At 36.2% G+C, this 20,359-nt stretch overlaps 1 protein-coding gene across 1 annotated transcript in view; it reads left to right on the top strand.

Moving 5' to 3' along the window:
* Positions 1-20,359, top strand: part of LOC124787705 (kinesin heavy chain) — an 81,795-nt gene that overhangs the window by 12,772 nt on the left and 48,664 nt on the right. Inside the window, exons 3-7 of the mRNA XM_047254539.1 lie at positions 9,415-9,642; positions 11,674-11,817; positions 13,152-13,276; positions 13,373-13,626; positions 17,705-17,891. Of these exons, the coding sequence (XP_047110495.1) occupies positions 9,415-9,642; positions 11,674-11,817; positions 13,152-13,276; positions 13,373-13,626; positions 17,705-17,891 (938 nt within the window). The remainder of the gene's footprint in view (positions 1-9,414; positions 9,643-11,673; positions 11,818-13,151; positions 13,277-13,372; positions 13,627-17,704; positions 17,892-20,359) is intronic.

The raw sequence follows: 20,359 nt of genomic DNA, 5'->3' as shown, positions 1-20,359 counted from the left end.
CAGAGATGTGAAGATACCTATTTTGACAAATGACGATAGTTTCAGACTGCCAGTTTCTGCTTCCCTCAGATTAGGAATCAAAATTTGCACTTTACATTCACTACAAATTTTTCAAGCAGTGGGCAGTGAGTTGCTCAATTTTGAGTATCACAATAAATATGACTAATAACTAAAAGATAACCACCTCATCAGGCCGCAAAGTAAGACTTTCAGTGTAAAATAATCACATAGTTTTAACCATCAATTTCTCTGCAACTTTATGAGAACAATTGGGTATTGAAACACCCTCAGAATTCAGAATATGTAGTGGTTTATTTTCTTATGTTTCATGTAAAACGTTTTCTGAAAAACTACTTGAGTAACTTTGCTTCCATTACATACAGTACATTCTTTTAGCAGCACAGCAGATGACTTGATCAACTTCCAGCTTTCTTCCTTCCTTGAATAATGCCAAGGTGTTGCAACAGTACTGTTCAAATTTGCTGCTGATAAATGGCTCTGGACAAGAGCAACATGTGGGATAATTGGCTAATATTTGGGAAATGTTAAATGATGATGCAATGTTCACACTGCACTTCTTGCTGTCCAAAAAATGGTGAAGTTAGCCACCATTGCTTCCACCAGAGATAGATTCATGAACCTCCACGTGCATCAGTGTGTTAAATAAAGCAAGGAAAACACTGTTCAAAGGGTTGCCAGTATGTGATTGGACTTCAAATTATTCACTCTGTCATTGTTCAGGGGCCAACCAATGTGTCCATTGCATTAACCCGAAATGAAATTGGTCGCAAGTTTAATAAATATACAGGAAGGAATTTGCAGTGAAATTATGTTCACTTTTCACACTGATTTATATTTTAATAGGCTAAACTGAGATTATTGCAGAAAAAAAACAAGTAAAATATCCTTTCACACTTTTCCCAATAAGATTATTATTAATGTAATATTTGTCAGTGTGAGAACCTAAATAAGTCAACCAGCCAGCATCACAAGTTCACTTAACCTTTCGAAAATCCATGAAAATTAAAGTGCTTCAGCACACTTCTAAGTTGATCTTCTATTATCACGAACTAACGATATTTCAATTGCCATTCACCATCAAAGTTAACTGCAAAACAGTTCATAGAAGTTTAGACTGTTGTCTAACTCAAAATTATTCAGAGTCCTCATGCTAAAAAATGTTTCAAAGTCTTTACAATCAAAATGCTTGAAATATTAGAAGTTTCAAACAGCCAGTTCATGTGACACAAAGTTTTCTAAGTCCATGCCAGCGAAAGATACCTCAGTTCCTTGTGATTGTTGCACACACATTTTTTACAAGTGCATGACCAGATACTTAGAAAATATTCCTGAGAGCACACACATGAGATGACTTCTAGTCACACATACATCCTATCCATTCACGAACTCCACTCCCACTGACTGCCAAGATCTAAGACCATCCTGTGTGAAAATTGGTGCCATTACTTATACCATCGCCCTGACATGAGTCAACCTCTCACATTTCTGACTATCAAGTGTTCATAAAAGTACCTATATCTCTCTCTCTCTCTCTCTCTCTCTCTCTCTCTGTGTGTGTGTGTGTGTGTGTGTGTGTGTGTGTGTTGCTCGCCATATAGTGGAGATGAGTCACAGACAGACACAATAAAAGACTGCTAAACAAGTAATCTTTTGGCCAAAAGACCTCCTTCTGAATTTTGCACACACACACACACACACACACACACACACACACAAATGTGGACATAAATTTCATCAGATTTTCAGTGCTGCTCATAGTTTTCATGTAGCTTTAATGGTTTTCTCGCAGTGTTTTTGTTCATGTGGACGCCGTTTTGCATCGTTGTATCACTAATAGATATTAAACAATGAAACTAATTCCTGTCATACATCTCTAAATACCCTTATTTATTAATGCTACTGCTACTTTCACTATTTCATTTATTACTTACTAGGAGATTCACTTTTTCATGCGTGGAATATACTTTCTAGGCTGTAATTTGAAATATGTAATATTCACAGACAATCTATGAGAACAGTTCGTACATACTGGGACCTATCCATTGACACTACATTCATGTGAATTGCTTAAGGTGATAGTGAGTTATTAAAGTTAGTTTATATTCATAATGTTTAACATTTAATAACTTGTTGTGATGGTACATTTTAAATCACAGACTCTTCTAATTTCTGTCATTAAAGCTGTGTGACAGTCTTCTGTCACTGATTTGGTTTAGTTTTTATTTAGAATTTCTCTTTATTTCATGTTTTCTTTATTCAGTACTAACTGGCCATGGCAGCCACCTTCCTTAGTTTATTCAAACGGTCAGGTTTCTCCCACCACACGGCATATGTCTCTGGCTGTCTGACCTGCAGTCCGGATTTCTCATACTTAAAGCTCTGCCAACCATCATGCATGAAAGGTGTTGGCATGTATTAACATAGCCACAAAGCTTGTTCATTTTGGCACGGTCAGGTGTCAAAACATGCTCTCTTGGCTGTAATAACAATGAGCTGCTAGCATTACAACTGGACACACATGCATGGCTGCATCTGTTTTTGTAGTTGTTTTAGGCATTTCTGGGGTGTACTGTCTCAATACAGGCATGATTTTTTGCATTGCATGCCAGAGAAGTCTGCCATAAAGCGTCCGTAAAAAAGAATTGCAGCAACCAGTCTTAAAAAGTGTACAGAACTTCATTAGAGGAATGCTGTATCACAAGCTAAACATGCGTGATTTTTTTTTGGCCACCTCAACCAGTGTCTGATAGTATGGAACATGAAAAATTCATGCCTCCAGACAGCTTTCCTGCTGTACATTGCTTGCATCCCATAAGTTATGTGGGAGTGATGATATCCAGTTACTTAACATCATTCTGTAAAGTGTATTCATTACTCTATGCAGTGGTCGTCTGGCCACTGGTACTTGCTGCTACACAGGTGAAGTCAGGCTGGGTCACTAGTAGATTTTATAAAAGAACTAAGATTTGTGTTAAACGTGGGTGTTAGTAATACAGAGCTTCGCGCAAGGTGGACTCATCCAAAGCTACATGTTTCTGTAAATCCTAGGGGTTTTTTTGCACTGTGGAAGAATATGTACTACAGCTTGACGTGGTTTCTGCTTCACATTGTGCTGCTCAAGCAATTCTATCATATGTGAGAGAGCCTTAGAAGAAAATTAGAACTTGTTACCTCTAATAGTCCCCCATTCAGATCTTCAGGCGGGGACTATTCAAGAGGACGTTGTTACCAGGAGAAAGGAAACTGGTGTTCTACAGAGCGGAGCATGGAATGTCAGATCCCTTAATCGGGCAGGTAGGTTAGAAAAATTAAAAAGGGAAATGATTAAGTTAAAGTTAGATATAGTGGGAATTAGTGAAGTTCGGTGGCAGGAGGAACAAGACTTCTGGTCAGTTGAATACAGGGTGGTTGTTGTTGTTGTTGTTGTTGTTGTGGTCTTCAGTCCTGAGACTGGTTTGATGCAGCTCTCCATGCTACTCTTTCCTGCACAAGCTCCTTCATCTCCTTCTGAATCTGCTTAGTGTATTCATCTCTTGGTCTCCCTCTACGATTTTTACCCTCCAAGCTGCCCTCCAATGCTAAATTTCTGATCCCTTGATGTCTCAGAACATGTCCTACCAACTGGTCCCTTCTTCTTGTCAAGTTGTGCCACAAACTCCTCCCCAATTCTATTCAATACCTCCTCGTTAGTTATGTGATCTGCCCATCTAACCTTCAGTATTCTTCTGTAGCACCACGTTTTGAAAGCTTCTATTCTCTTCTTGTCCAAACTAGTTATCGTCCATGTTTCACTTCCATACATGGCTACACTCCATACATACACTTTCAGAAATGACTTCCTGCCACTTAAATCTATACTTGATGTTAACAAATTTCTCTTCTTCAGAAATGCTTTCCTTGCCACTGCCAGTCTACATTTTATATCCTCTCTAGTTCCACCATCATCAGTTATTTTGCTCCCCAAATAGCAAAACTCCTTTACTACTTCAAGTGTCTCATTTCCTAATCTACTTCCCTTAGCATCACCTGGTTTAATTCGACTACATACTGTTATCCTTGTTTTGCTTTTGTTGATGTTCATCTTACATCCTCCTTTCAAGACACTGTCCGTTCCGTTCAACTGCTCTTCCAGGTCCTTTGCTGTCTCTGACAGAATTACGTCGTCATCGGCGAACCTCAAAGTTTTTATTTCTTCTCCATGGATTTTAATTCCTACTCCAAACTTTTCTTTTGTTTCCTTTATTGCTTGCTCAATATACAGATTGAATAACATCGGGGATAGGCTACAACCCTGTCTCACTCCCTTCCCAACCACTGCTTCCCTTTCATGCCCCTCGACTCTTATAACTGCCATCTGGTTTCTGTACAAATTGTAAATAGCCTTTCGCTCCCAGTATTTTACCCCTGCCACCTTCAGAATTTGAAAGAGAGTATTCCAGTCAGCATTGTCAAAAGTTTTCTGTAAGTCTACAAATTCTAGAAACTTAGGTTTGCCTTTCCTTAATCTATTTTCTAAGGTAAGTCGTAGGGTCGGTATCGCCTCACGTGTTCCAACATTTCTACGGAATCAAAACTGGTCTTCCCGTGGTCGGCTTCTACCAGTTTTTCCATTCGTCTGTAAAGAATTCCCATTAGTATTTTGCAGCTGTGACTTATTAAACTGATAGTTTGGTAATTTTCACATCTGTCAACACCTGCTTTCTTTGGGATTGGAATTATTACATTCTTCTTGAAATCTGAGGGTATTTCGCCTGTCTCGTACATCTTGCTCACCAGATGGTAGAGTTTTATCATAACTGGCTCTCCCAAGGCCATCAGTAGTTCTAATGGAATGTCGTCTACTCCCGAGGCCTTGTTTCGACTCGGGTCTTTCAGTGCTCTGTCAGACTCTTCACGCAGTATCGTATCTCCCATTTCATCAGTCATCTACATCCTCTTCCATTTCCATAATATTGTTCTCAAGTATATCGCCCTTGTATAGACCTTCTGTATTCTCCTTTCACCTTTCTGCTTTCCCTTCTTTGCTTAGAACTGGGTTTCCATCTGAGCTCTTGATATTCACACAAGTGGTTCTCTTCTCTCCAAAGGTATCTTTAATTTTCCTGTAGGCAGTATCTATCTTACCCCTAGTGAGATAAGCCTCTACATCCTTACATTTGTCCTCTAGCCATTCCTGCTTAGCCATTTTGCACTTCCTGTCGATCTCATTTATCAGGTGTTTGTATTCCTCTTTGCCTGCTTCATTTACTGCATTTTTAATTTTCTCCTTTCATCAATTAAATTCAATATTTCTTCTGTTACCCAAGGATTTCTACTAGCCCTCGTCTTTTTACCTACTTGATCCTCTGCTGCCTTCACTACTTCATCCCTCAAAGCTACCAATTTTCTTCTACTGTATTTCTGTCCCCCATTCCTGTCAATTGTTCCCTTATGCTCTCCCTGAAACTCTCTACAACCTCTGGTTTATTCAGTTTATCCAGGTCCCACCTCCTTAAATTCTCACCTTTTTGCAGTTTCTTCAGTTTTAATCTGCAGTTCATATCCAATAGATTGTGGTCAGAGTCCACATCTGCCCCTGGAAATGTCTTACGATTTAAAACCTGGTTCGTAAATCTCTGTCTTACTATTATATAATCTGTCTGATACCTACTAGTGTCTCCAGAATTCTTCGATGCATACAACCTTCTTTCATGATTCTTGAACGAAGTGTTAGGTATGATTAAGTTGTGCTCTGTGCAAAATTTTACCAGACGGCTTCCTCTTTCATTTCTTACCCCCTAATCCATATTCACCTAAGTACAGGGTTATAAATACAAAGTCAAATATGGTTAATGCAGGAGTAGATTTAATAATGAATAAAAAAAAAATAGGAATGCAGGTAAGCTACTACAAACAGCATTGTGAACACGTTATTGTGGCCAAGACAGATACGAAGCCCACGCCTACGACAGTAGTAAAAGTTTATATGTCGACTATCTCCGCAGATGATGAAGAGATTGATGAAATGTGTGATGAGATAAAAGAAATTATTCAGATAGTGAAGGGAGACGAAAATTTAATAGTCGTGGGTGACTGGAATTCAATATTAGGAAAAGGAAGAGAAGGGAACATAGTAGGTGAACATGGAATGGGAGTAAGGAATGAAGGAGGAAGCCACCTGGTAGAATTTTGCACAGAGCATAACTGGAGATACTAGAAGGTATCAGATAGATTATATAATGGTAAGACAGAGATTTAGGAACCAGGTTTTAAAATGTAATACATTTCCAGGGGCAGATGTGGACTCTGACCACAATCTATTGGTTATGAAACATAAGATTAAAACTGAAGAAATTGCAAAAAGATGGGAATTTAAAGAGATGGGACCTGAATAAACGGACAGAACCAGAGGTTTTAAAGTGCTTCAGGGAGAGCATTAGGGAACGATTGACAAGAACGGGGGAAAGAAATACAGTAGAAGAAGAATGGGTAGCTAAGAGAGATGAAATAGTGAAGGCAGCAGAGGATCAAGTAGGTAAAAAGATGAGGGCTAATAGAAATCCTTGGGTTACAGAAGAGATACTGAATTTAATTGATGAAAGGAGAAAATACAAAAATGCAGTAAATGAAGCAGGCAAAAAGAAATACAAACGTCTCAGAAATGAGATCGACAGGAAGTGCAAAATGGCTAAGCAGGGATGGATAGAGGACAAATGTAAGGATGTTGAGGCTTATCTCACCAGGGGTAAGATAGATACTGCCTACAGGAAAATTAAAGATACCTTTGGAGAAAAGAGAACCACTTGTGTGAATATCAAGAGCTCAGATGGAAACCCAGTTCTAGGCAAAGAAGGGAATGCAAGAAGGTGAAAGGAGTATATAGAGGGTCTATACAAGGGCGATGTTCATGAGGACGATGTTATGGAAATGGAAGAGGATGTAGATGAAGATGGAATGGGAGATATGATACTGCGAGAAGAGTTTGACAGAACACTGAAAGACCTGAGTCGAAACAAGGCCCCAGGAGTAGACAACATTCCATTAGAACTACTTATAGCCTTGGGAGAGCCAGCCCTGACAAAACTGTACCATTTGGTGAGCAAGGTGTATGAGACAGGCGAAATACCCTCAGACATCAAGAAGAATATAATAATTCCAATCCCAAAGAAAGCAGGTGTTGACAGATGTGAAAATTACCAAACTATCAGTTTAATAAGTCACAGCTCCAAAATACTAACGCGAATTCTTTACAGACAAATGGAAAAACTGGTAGAAGCCGACCTCGCAGAAGATCAGTTTGGTTTCCGTAGAAATGTTGGAACACGTGAGGCAATACTGACCTTACGACTTATCTTAGAAGGAAGATTAAGGAAAGGCAAACCTACGTTTATAGCATTTGTAGACTTAGAGAAAGCTTTTGACAATGTTGACTGGAATACTCTCTTTCAAACTCTGAAGGTGACGGGTAAAATACAGGGAGCGAAAGGCTATTTACAATTTGTACAGAAAGCAGATGGCAGTTATAAGAGTCGAGGGGCATGAAAGGGAAGCAGTGGTTGGGAAGGGAGTGAGACAGGGTTGTAGCCTCTCCCCTTAATTGTCCATAGCACATAATAATATGTAACATTTTTGAAACTACGTCTCCTTGCTGCTACAAGGTTTCACCAATTTGTAGACATGGTATTTAGAGTGCTTCTTGGTCTTGTACCTTCACCTGGGTTATCTTGCATTCTGATTCCAGTATTGACTTCATACTTAAGACTTTTTCCTGGTAACAATAAATAAACTCTCTCTGTCAGGGGATTTCACGACTGTGAACAATAAATATTTGTCTCTAGTTTTATATCACATGTGCCAAGTGGGGGTCTTTAATTCTTGTTGTATAATGTAGCAATGTGTAAAGCTGGTTCATCTTGGCACTGTCAGGTGTCGAAACATGCTCTCTTGGCTGTAATAACAATGAGCTGCTAGCGTTACAACTGGACACACATGCATGGCTGCATGTGTTGTTGTAGTCAATACTTTGAATACAGTAAGCAGTATTGTTAAAATTTTATTGAAAATTTGCTTTGTAAGTACAATGTTGCATAAAGGCAAGAATAACGGTGTGAGGGATTTCTTCACTGCCTAAATTTGTCATTGAAAACATTGGTCTGTGATTTGTGTTTGTTTTCTGTTCCTCATCTTAAGATGCTTCCACAGCATCCACTGAAATGTTATGATACATTACAAGTTCAGTATATAATCAGGTAGAGTTAACTCTAGATGTGACTTTCCTGTAATGTATACTACCCTGTGGGGTCTCTGGGACCTGTATGTTTAAACAGAGATTTAAGGCACAAATCATATGAAATTTTTGGTTTAGTTAAATAACATTTAGAATTAGTGAAGTGTTGTTTAAATACTCCATGTTGATCTTGTTGTGATAAATTAAGCCAGCAGGAATTTACTTTTTATCAAACACAATCATCCATGTTGTGCAGTTTTTAAATAGAACACATCAACAAACTGTTTCGGAATTGAATTTTACATTGTGGAAAGGTATACTATGTCTGTCACAAGTAAATTTTCACATAAAACTAAATTCTAGAGTTTAAAGTTGCTCATAAGAACTGTCCTTGGGTCTGCAAAAGTTACATGTAGTGCTGGGATGTAAAATTTTATCACTACAGAGAACACATTTGATTTTAACTAACACTTCAAGTATTTTATTGAAGAAACAGAGATACCTATCACAATTGTCCTGAAGTTGTTCTTTTGAATGACACTCTACTAGCAGAAATGCGATCACTGGCTATTTTAAAGTCAACTTTTCTGGCTCTTTCTTGATCTATATCACTGATATCTTCCTCTGGCCATTGCAAAAAATTTCAACAAACTTAGGATCATTAAAACTGACACATTCCTGTGAGCACATTTTGTGCTATACTGAGTTCATGTGGCACAGTCTGAGGCAACAGCGTATGGCAGTAAGACACGTCAACAACAAACAAAGAAGGTGGCAATTCAGCTGACAAGGGCTAAGTATGTAAGCAACCGGCTTGGTATGTGTTTTCTGTTTCTTTATTCTACTTGGCTCACAATTCATGACCAGTCAAAATAAGTTAAGCCCATGTTCTGTTTTATTACTATGTTTTTAATTGTACATTTACATATTTTCAGTTTAAAGCTGAGTTAAAGATTTTGTGTGTAAAGTTCCATTAAAATTAGTTTTTTAATACAATTTTTTTTAACTTACTCTTTGTATTTAATGTTACAAGATGCAGGGATTTGCTTTTATGTAGTTGGTATTTGAACAGCTAAATTCAGTACAGCTTGCAGTAAATAATATTATTAATTACTTCAAAACTGAGTGTTTTGTGCCCTTAAACTAAACAAACAAATAACTTCAAAACTGTGTGTGTTTATTTGCAGATGTACTCTCTGGCTTCAATGGAACGATATTTGCCTATGGTCAGACTTCTTCTGGCAAAACGCACACGATGGAAGGTGTTATTGGTGACCCGGTGAAGCAGGGTATAATACCTCGAATAGTTAATGATATATTCAATCACATTTACGCTATGGAAGAAAACCTGGAATTCCACATCAAAGTTTCATACTTTGAAATTTACATGGACAAAATAAGGGACCTATTAGATGGTGAGTTTCTATTTTTGCCTGTGGAAAGGTTTCATTTTCATCTTTCTTTTTTGACATTCATTTTTCTGTGCTTGGTACAAGCATCTTATAAAAAGTTCCTTGTATGCTGAGTAATGTATTTACTTTTGTTATCTAGCCATGATAAATGAAACGGCCATTTTTGCTGTACCTTTATTGTTATAGCTACCACAAATTGAAAAATCTAACAGAATACCCCTGTACATTCTAATGTTTCCAACCTTAACAAAGATTGTTATTAGTTTTGAAGAAACTGTGTGTGACATATTTTTGTTAATAAGAAACAGATTGTAGCATCTTGTTAAAACATAATAATTAATTACTTGAACTGCACATTACACTTGCCAAATTAGTTTGAACCATGCGATTGTGATAACTTTATGCGTTCTAAAAATGTTAAAAATATATACAATATTCAGGATGTAATATAGAGACATTGGACATAGGAAAAACAAAGAGGCTCATTCTGTGAAAGAGCAGCACTTCATTATCTGGTGGCTTAAAATCTACGCAGTAATAAAGATGGATTGTCAGTGTGCGGAAGGGCAAGATTCTTTTCCATTAATTAGGTGCAACACAACACAACTGCTAGACAAAAAAATACATGTACTAGACATGTGTACTTGAACAAAATCTGTCATAAGTAGTTAAAATATTTTTAGGCTATTTTTTTGCCTGTTTCTTTAATTTTACCAATGTTCTTTTGTGTTTCACTAACAACAGTTCATGTCAACATCTTATGGACACATGGAATCATTACAGATTGTGTAACTTACGTATTAAAAACAATAAAAGTATGACCTTTTTGTTTCTGCCTGTTAGCTAACAGTGAAATGAATATAAACATTCCAGAATGAAAGTGCGTGATTTTGTTCTAAATGTTTGAATTCGGATACATCGTTAGGGCATAATGTACGATATAAGTGCATTTACAACAGTAATTTCTAAAATGTATACAACTCAAAACTGTTCAGCTGATTGAGTTTGGAAGATATGAGGAGGAACTAATGGCAAGTTGAAGCTTAGGGTGAGTCTGTGGAGCAAACTTAGGCTGTTCAGTTGGTATTGCGGTGCCTGTGAAGGACAGATATCCTGTCTGGAGCCAAGATTCATGAGCCAGTTTTAAGTTACTACTAATGTCAGTTGTTTGCCCCTTCATTGGCTTTGTATCACATTCATAAATGAACTGAGAGTGTTAATTCGATATCTGTGATATATTGGATTTTGTACATTGAAATTTATTTCTTACATCCAGAAGAATGAGATGTAGTTCATCTGTTGCACAATTACTTTGTTTTAGAGCTTACGAATGTGTTAGATCCATTTTGCTTGCTTATTCACTTCACTATTAACTGACTGAATCTTCTTCAATCATTTATGTGAGTCTGTTGTATTAAAGTACATTTTTTCGGATCATTCAAGTTGTTTCTGTTTTGACGTGTTGCAAAATTTAGTGCTGAGAAACCACCATGTTGACACACTGCCCCCAAAGACCTATCATAACTTCCGCTGCGTGGATGGTTGTGAGTAGGCAGATGATAGTGAATAGATTCCGAAGATTGAGTTACTAAGAGAGAGTGTTTTGTCACCTAATTGTTTGTTTTTATCGTGATATTTCATGAGGACATGCCAAACCACTTGATAGTGAAAGTATTTGAAGTAATAGGAGGAGGCAATGATAACAGGCAAATTGTCTTGAAATCATTCACAGTGTGGTGCATTTTCATTATTCATCACTGTAATTGTTTATTGTAATGTCACCTACATATTTCTGATGATGACCACAGAAGGCCAGATGCAATAGTATCATAGTTGGGTAGTATCTGCAGGCTTCTTTTAATCATTTATTAACATCAGATAATTTCTTTAAAACATTCTTGATTGTATTTTTAGGGCTTTTTGTTTGAAGGCTTCAGTAAATTCAACATTTTGTGTTCATTCAACATAAGAAATATAGATAAGTTTCTTGCAACTCAGTTTGTAGTAACTTGCATGATTTTTTTCTGTCATTAGTCTCCAAAGTAAACCTCAGCGTCCACGAAGACAAGAACAGGGTACCATTTGTGAAAGGAGCAACTGAACGATTTGTTTCAAGCCCAGAGGAAGTATTTGAAGTAATAGAAGAAGGCAAAGCTAACAGGCACATTGCAGTCACAAGTAAGTAGTCATAATACTTATTAATTAATGAAATTTGTGTTCTACTAATTACCAAAAGAATATTGTATAGGCAAAACTTAATAAATCACAACTTGTCTTATTGGTATTGTGACGATCATGCAGCACACAGTACTACATATTTAGTTTTCTTAATCATGAACTGTTATAGCTTAATCTGGATAATTTGTTTGTTTAATGAAAGTAATTTTACTGACTTTAATTCAAGGTTACTCCTGTCAGTGCATGATCTGTGAATATTGTGTCCCTAGGAAGACTTGTTTTTTAAATTGCTAGAACTTTAAATTGTGACATATATAATCTCTAAATAAATAGCAAGATCTTTGTGGAAAACACAATAATCCTCGTGGCTTTATAATATACTAATTCTTTCCTGAAGCTTTAGTTTTTCAGATAGTTAGGGACAACAAAGTAAATATCTTATTTACTGTCACACATTTATTGACTAAAGCATATGAACAATTTTTTTGATACATTTGTTATGTGACTTGACTTTTATTTCTTCAAAAACAAGCTGTTGTGAAAGTCATTATCACAACGTAATTGAAGAGTGCCAGGAAATATTGAAATTCAGCTCTAATTAGTTATGGCCTGTCTGGCCAGGAAATAAAATAGTATATGGAAATTTTGTCAGTTGGTGAAAGAAGGTACAGCAGTCAGTTGCAACTTGTGGTTTATTGTAGCAGTCAGGAGTTTAGTTACTAAGTGACCATCTTCAGTTCACCATATCAAGTTAACTCATTTTAGCTGTTATTTGTCATAGTCCTTCCTGGACTATACATGTCAAGGGATTAGAAGAGCTAAGAACTCTGGACATTCATAGTCAAAGAGTAACTATGTCATATAGTGACTGAAATTTAACTTTTATCTGTTGCATTTGAGAATACCAGAGAAGGAAAGTTGCTACTCACCATATAGCGGAGATGCTGAGTCGCGATAGGCACAACAAAAAGAATTGTTTCATTCCATCTTGGATTTTCCGTTGTTGCATTTGAGAATAGTTACTCGGTGACCAAAATGCAGATCTGCTGCAATAAACACAACAGCGGATGATTGCTGGACTTTCGTTCACCAATTGAAATAAATAAAGTTGCTTAGCACTTCATTTCCAGATTGAGTAAAAAAATTGTGTGTTGGGCCCCTGAAAAATTTTTACAGCAATCCAGAAGTATTTAAATGTTTAATTTGTGTGTTTTGTTCGTAGGTCTTTGTATCTATTGGGATGCTCTTCGTATCTATTGGGATTCTTACCAGAACTATGCAGTATTTGTCAGTTTATGCAGCTATTATTTAATTGTGCTATATTTTTGTTATAGATATGAATGAACACAGTTCCCGTTCACACAGTGTATTCCTAATAAATGTGAAACAAGAAAACCTAGAGAACCAAAAGAAACTCTCTGGAAAATTGTACCTGGTAGATCTGGCTGGCAGTGAGAAGGTCTGTAATTCCCTGTTATCTTGTAATAAAAGAATGACACAATGCTTAAGAAAAAGCTTGTAGATCTGTTGTATTTTTAAATTTATTTTTTAACAGGTCAGCAAAACTGGTGCTGAAGGAACAGTTTTAGATGAAGCAAAAAATATAAACAAATCTCTTTCAGCACTTGGTAATGTCATATCTGCACTTGCTGATGGCAACAAAACCCACATTCCATACAGAGATTCCAAACTGACAAGGATTCTACAGGAATCATTAGGTGGCAATGCGAGGACCACCATTATAATATGTTGTTCCCCAGCTTCATTCAATGAAGCAGAAACTAAATCAACACTTGAATTTGGAAAGAGGTAGGTTGGAGTGCCTTTTATGTGAATTCATTAACAATTCTATTTTGCTTACTTCTTTTGAAGATGTCAACATTATGAATTCTATTTTTATAGTCAGATATTTTTTCATGGTGCATTTATATTTTTTAAACTTAAGCTGTCATTCAGTTGTTAATCAGTAAGAGGGAAATGGTTTGTGAAAGGTACAAATCAGTGTAATGGTGTTCCAGTATTACTAATGAGAAAACTGAAAATGTAGTTACATTTAAACAATGAAAGTGAAAGTACTCTAAAAATACGAGATACATTAGGGGTAAGATACCTATCCCATTTGCTACCTTCTTGTTTTCTATAACTGAACCAGATAAACAGTCTAATAGCATATTGATATTTGTATCTGTGCAGTAACTATGAATTACAATTCTAATATTGAAACACAGTAAAAATAGAACAAGTTACAGTGAAAACACCACTTTTACGGATTTGAAGGGATTTAAAAAAAGTGGTGTAATATGCTAGAAAGTGTGAAATGTGGGAAATAACATTTTAAGCAATAAAAGTTACATACATGATCCCCCCTCTGCATTTTTCAGTCTTTATGTACGATATATGTACATAATAGGCATCAAAATACTTGTCAGTGACTTGTTTATTGTCTAATAAAGGTTGATTATCTAATAAAAACTGCTGGTGTAACTGGAACTGGTAACTGACTGGGAAGTAGAAATGTCTGACTTAATTTCATACATCATAATCAATGTTTTTGGACATCCTGCCGCTGTCATTCATTATTTAGATAATGAAACACTGCACAAGTTATGTATTTTTTCATGCTCAGCAAGATGTGTTCAGAGAATTTTTTTCTAGTTGTCAAATGCAAATATTTATGTAATTATTTTTATGTATGGTGTTTGCATATGTGTTGTTGTGCGTCTCTTCCGCTGTCATCATCTTTTTGAGGTTATCATGTACTGTGCCTCCTCAGTCGTGTAAAAACCACACGTATGCAAACTATAACTCACATCATTGGTTTGTGAAATATCTCAAAAAATACGTACATAAATATTGCATTTGGTAGTAAGAATAAATTCTCAAAACATGTCTTGCTAAGCATGAAAAATATGTAACTGGTGCTATGTTTAAACCAAAAACATTTGAGTAATGCAGAATCAGCAAATGTGTCAACTAGTGGCCAAACAACAAAACACGCTAAATGTGGTTCAACAAAAGGTGTTGTGAATATCACAACAGTTGCAAAGCTACACATGTCCAGTAGACACCATTTGGAATTGGTTGTGAATAGTCGCAATATCTTTATTCAAACAAACCTAGTTACTCACATCAGCCACCATGCTGAGTAGAACTTGGCAGCGGCAAAAGATACGACGTGAATTGTTCCAACTTTTAACCGTTTACTGGCTCAGATGTGCTGAATGGAGTGCCCTGGTGTCAAGAAATTTAACCATGTAACGTTTGTAAACATGACTTAATGGCAAACACCATGCTAGTGTCATTTTTTGTCAATTATGCCAGTCTTTTCTCCATGAACATTTTCTCATAAAACATAAATCATGGGAAATTTATAAATATATTAACACGAAATAAGGTGTGAATTAACATTGTCGACATAGAAAATTGGACAGGAGCAATCAAAAATGTCATAAACAGCAGGAAAATGTTAATTCTGGGAGTATAAGAATAGTATAAGAAATGCTGAATGTAGAGACTAAAGTGCACTTCAGCTGGATGGAGTTACCTGAAAGAGCAATGAAAATGTGACTTCATTTCAGAGGATATAGTTGTGTAGCTGATTTACAGACCATTCTTTCATCTTATTCTGGCTCATAGGCTGTTGAAGGATCTGAAATAAGTAATTATTGATTGGTGTACAAATGATGTAGTTTTAATAAACTGAAGTCTTGGGAGAAATATGTTGTGTGGAATAGATTACAAAACTAATGTCGTATGAAGTCTCATTGAGAACATGCTGTTGCGTTACTCTCGTCTAAGTGAGAACTGTTATACACTGGACAGTTAAAGATTATTGGCCCTCACTAGGAACTAGAAAACTCACATGAAAATGAAATTTACAGGAGCTTCGGGGTGGAGGGCTTTGCATATTCAGTCAAGGCTGGCTGGAAGTATAGGAGAGGAATATGGAGCCACATAAAGCTGAGAGTGAAAGGAAGGGAGAACAGTATTCACGTATCAGTACACCCAAGGAAGTTTGATTTGCTGATGCAAATGTTAAAGACAACAGATAAGAAACAATAGTTGGAGGGAGTTTATAGGTATCTCTCGCATTTATTTATAGGTATCTCTCGCATTTAAAAAGTTCAGAAGTGTGTGAGAAATGTGACATATACTGCCTGTACATGTATACAGGAAATGAGGTCAGAATACTGCATAGAAGAAAAGTTTTATTCAGTAAGACTACATAGCATCTTGAGAAACAATAGAAAAACAAAACACACGGTTCAGAAATCTGTGGCATCAGTATTTTGGGAAACAGGCATTATTAAATTCTGAGTCAGATATGAGGCAACCAGGAATTAAAAGTGTAAACAGAACCATCTAATTGTTCTGTAAATAATAGGTAGTGCAGATGAACAAAGTGTGATGTAACTGTAAACTTAATTATATTACTGTGCATTTGGTTGCGTTTTGCAAATTGTGTAGCATTCGACAATTTTTCCCTTTGTTACTTTCATCACAAAAAATGGTGTGGTCCATTGTATTTGAGCAGCATAGCACCATATTCAGGTACCAGTATGTCATTAATGCATTAGTCCAAATAGTATTGACCTCTCAAAGCACAGTGATTTAACTATGTATACTGTAATTTTCTTTGTGTGCCGCATCCGTGTATTTGTTAAGAGACATTTTGAGGTTTTCTGCTTTGTCTGTTTTTCAAGTACGCTAGTTTAAGCCATGTGATGCTACTTAAGTTATGAAGCTATATTGGCTATACGAAGTAGTAGTATCATCTGAACATAAAAAAAAATATTTTAAATTAATTTACATCATCCTGTGTTTTCTGTTTTATGAGAAGAACTATAGCTGATTGTACATAATTAATTACTAGCACACTAGCACATCAATAAAAAAATAAAAATTTCTTTACACTTCTTCATTGGTGAGATGTTTATCATATAATGACTGGAATTGATTGAAGATCATTAGACCGCTAAGTTAGTATATTATGGACACACACATTATTATACATAGTTATTTATTTTGTGTTAGATTTTACGCCATAGTTATTTTTGCTGTTAATAAAATAGGCATTCAGTTGTAGAGAAGTTTCCAGTGGTTTCTCATACTTTTTTCATTCAACAACTTGTTTTCAAGTATTGTTGATAATTTCAATTTTTTGTGTAAAATATTAGAATCAAGCTACAAATGTGTTGTCGGAAGTAAGTATTTGGGTGTGCATAGGAAAATTAGTTTGGAAATGAGGGTGGAGAAATAATTTTGAAAATATACTGTATGAATGAAAAACCATAACGAGGATAAAAGTGTGTAAATGGGCCTCTGTGGAGTGATAGGAAATTAGGGTTAAGGCTCTAAACTACAAGAGCTGTGTTATTGAGAACTAATAGATTGAAAATATGACCTTTTTTAATGAATTTCCCACCATTTCACCATTGGAATGTAAGTTTTTGTTAGTCATTTATTTCACACTATCACAGTCTGAGTTATTGTCATTATCAAGTGCAAAGGTGAAACAGAATGCACAGTGGACACACTTTCATACATGATGCCATGCTAAGGACAGCCAAAATAGTGCTGTGGCAGGCATGGACCTTGCCCCATCACATATGACCACATATATGTTGTAATATTCCAACCATAACTTGTTGTTCAGACATGTCAGAAGCTGTGGTCTCCAATGAAGGGGAAATCATCATGTATTTCACTTTTCTGAATTGTTTCAAACAACTGAAAATAGAGATATAATTTGTTGGGACTACAACTCAGAGGAAAGTATTTTTGCAAAGAAATTCATCTGGCAGTTCCAAGATGCATACGAATGTCACAGAATGATTTTAAATTAAGGTACAACTAAATTACTGATTTTCTTCCATTACTATTTTAGAGCAAAGACTATAAAGAATGTGGTATGTGTGAATGAAGAGTTAACTGCTGAGGAATGGAAACGACGCTATGAGAAGGAGAAGGAGAAAGTGGCACGGCTGAAAGGGAAACTGGAAAAACTAGAATTGGAGCTCAGCAGGTGGCGCTCGGGAGAAACGGTTAACGTAGATGAGCAGGTGAACTTGCAGGTAATGGAGCATTAATGCATAGTGGATTTTTTTCCTTGTGTTTTCTTGTGTGCTGCTTGCAGTGGTTTTATTTAAGTGATTGAGACATCTCCTGTAACTCAGTCTCACGTATTGAAAAGTATGTAAAATTTGTTTTTTATAGTCCTAATAACTGAATTCCAACTCGTCTACCATTGCCACATCAGACTACTTTTATATGGGGTTCAGAAGTGCTTTTATTTCTTTTTCATATTAAATTTTCTCTACTGAGAGTTGGCTCCGTTGTATTCCTGTTTTCTTTGTATTATACCAAAAGGTTACTATAATTTTTCATGGTAGCCATAGAAATACTTCTTATTGAATTTAACACGTCCCTTTGTTTTAAATAGTTATATAAATGCTGTTGTCACATTTTACCTCATCACAGATAACACTTGGACCTTAAACAGACTCTATTTAGTTTCACTAGTTAGGTTGAATAAATTATGTACAGCAACGCAATAGGGGGAAAAGGCTCCTGTCTCTGATAACAGCAACAAATTTATAGCTACTCACAAACATTTATGAAACTTTGAATGGTGGTTTTTGATTCCTGTGTGGCAATAAATAGTACCAGCAGAATAAGAAGCAAAATGATCATTGTGAATATCAGTGGCACTACCCTCTCTCTTTCGTAGTGTGATGAGAAGAAAATGGGTCGTGTGTTACAGTTGTAAGAATGATATCCTTGTTTAGACAAATCAAAGAGAAAAAACATAATTTTTGCTGCTTTACAAAGAAGTGAAATTTTTGTGTAGATGATCAATATTATGAGCTGTATAAGTCAGTTATTTCCACTTGTTCTTTAGTTTTTATATATTAAGAATAGTTCTGATGATCAGACTTGTATAATATGAGTGGTCTGTCTCTGATTGGAAGTATGTAATAATATTGCAGAGTCTGTAGCGCTGTTTTCACACCAACTCACTTAATACTTGGTGATTAATAGGTACATGGAGGGAAGGGGAAAAAAAAGAGATTTGGGAGAGAGATACTAAATTTTTTGTAATATAAATGCCTTTACCTCACTTGGTTCTGTTACTGATACATGGGGAAATATGTCTTTAAAGTAGTATAAATTACTGTAAATTTACAGGAACTGAATAGAGTTTAAACATGCATGCATACATGATAGTTGTTACGTAACTGTTACTGTGTTAGACAGGAAATCATTTATGGTACAGGTTGCAAGCATAGTGAAATAATAAATATTGATGGTGGTGTTTTCTCAATTCATTGCTTTCATTAATACCTAGGCATCAAAGTGCCATTCTCACTCACAAATGTTATGATGATAGTGCCAGTGTTTGACAGCAGCAGAATATCAGGGTATCAGACCTTCTTCATACCCAATTTGCAGAACATGAAGAGATTCGAAGAGGTCAGAGCTACGTATTGCCCCAAAGCTGCTATGAAATTGTTATTGTTATTGAGGAAAATAATATGAAAAGAGTCAGGTGTGAAGCTTTGTCTTAGCAGCAGCTGAGTATTTTGGGGTTCATGATTTGGAGAAGTTATATTTGTTAGCAAAGCAAAACAAATGTTTTCTTAGCAGAGCAAAACGAGGATAATGGAATGTAGTCGAATGAAGTCGGGTGATGCTGAGGGAATTAGATTAGGAAATGAGACACTCAAAGTAGTAAAGGAATTTTGCTATTTGGGGAGCAAAATAACTGATGATGGTCGAAGTAGAGAGGATATAAAAGGTAGACTGGCAATGGCAAGGACAGCGTTTCTGAAGAAGAGAAATTTGTTAACATCGAGTATAGATTTGTCAGGAAGTCATTTCTGAAAGTATTTGTATGGAATGTAGCCATGTATGGAAGTGAAACATGGACGATAAATAGTTTGGACAAGAACAGAATAGAAGCTTTTGAAATGTGGTGCTACAGAAGAATGCTAAAGATTAGATGGGTAGATCATGTAACTAATGAGGAGGTATTGAATAGGTTTGGGGAGAAGAGAAGTTTGTGGCACAACTTGGCTAGAAGAAGGGATCGGTTGGTAGGACATGGGTTGAGGCATCAAGGGCTCACCAATTTAGTATTGGAGGGCAGTGTGGAGGGTAAAAATCGTAGAGGGAGACCAAGAGATGAATACACTAAGCAAATTCAGAAGGATGTAGGTTGCAGTAGGTACTGGGAGATGAAGAAGCTTGCACAGGATAGAGTAGCATGGAGAGCTGCATCAAACCAGTCTCAGGACTGAAGACCACAACAACAACAACATATTTGTTATTGTGGTCTGTCTGAAGTCTGCTTTGATGCTGCTCTATTCTTTGCAAGTGTCTTCATTGACAATTCCATGGTGCTCAGGATCTGTCTTTTCAACTATCTCCTTCTTTTACTCCATTTATGTTATATATTTCTTTTCTCCCCAGGACAAGCACATCTTCATTAATTATCTGTTTACCGATCTAATCTTCAGCATTCTTTTGTAGACCTTCAGTC

This window comes from Schistocerca piceifrons, chromosome 3 (assembly GCF_021461385.2).
Source record: "Schistocerca piceifrons isolate TAMUIC-IGC-003096 chromosome 3, iqSchPice1.1, whole genome shotgun sequence".
In the NCBI taxonomy this organism is placed as follows: domain Eukaryota; kingdom Metazoa; phylum Arthropoda; class Insecta; order Orthoptera; family Acrididae; genus Schistocerca; species Schistocerca piceifrons.
This window is presented reverse-complemented; position numbering and strand designations above follow the sequence as displayed.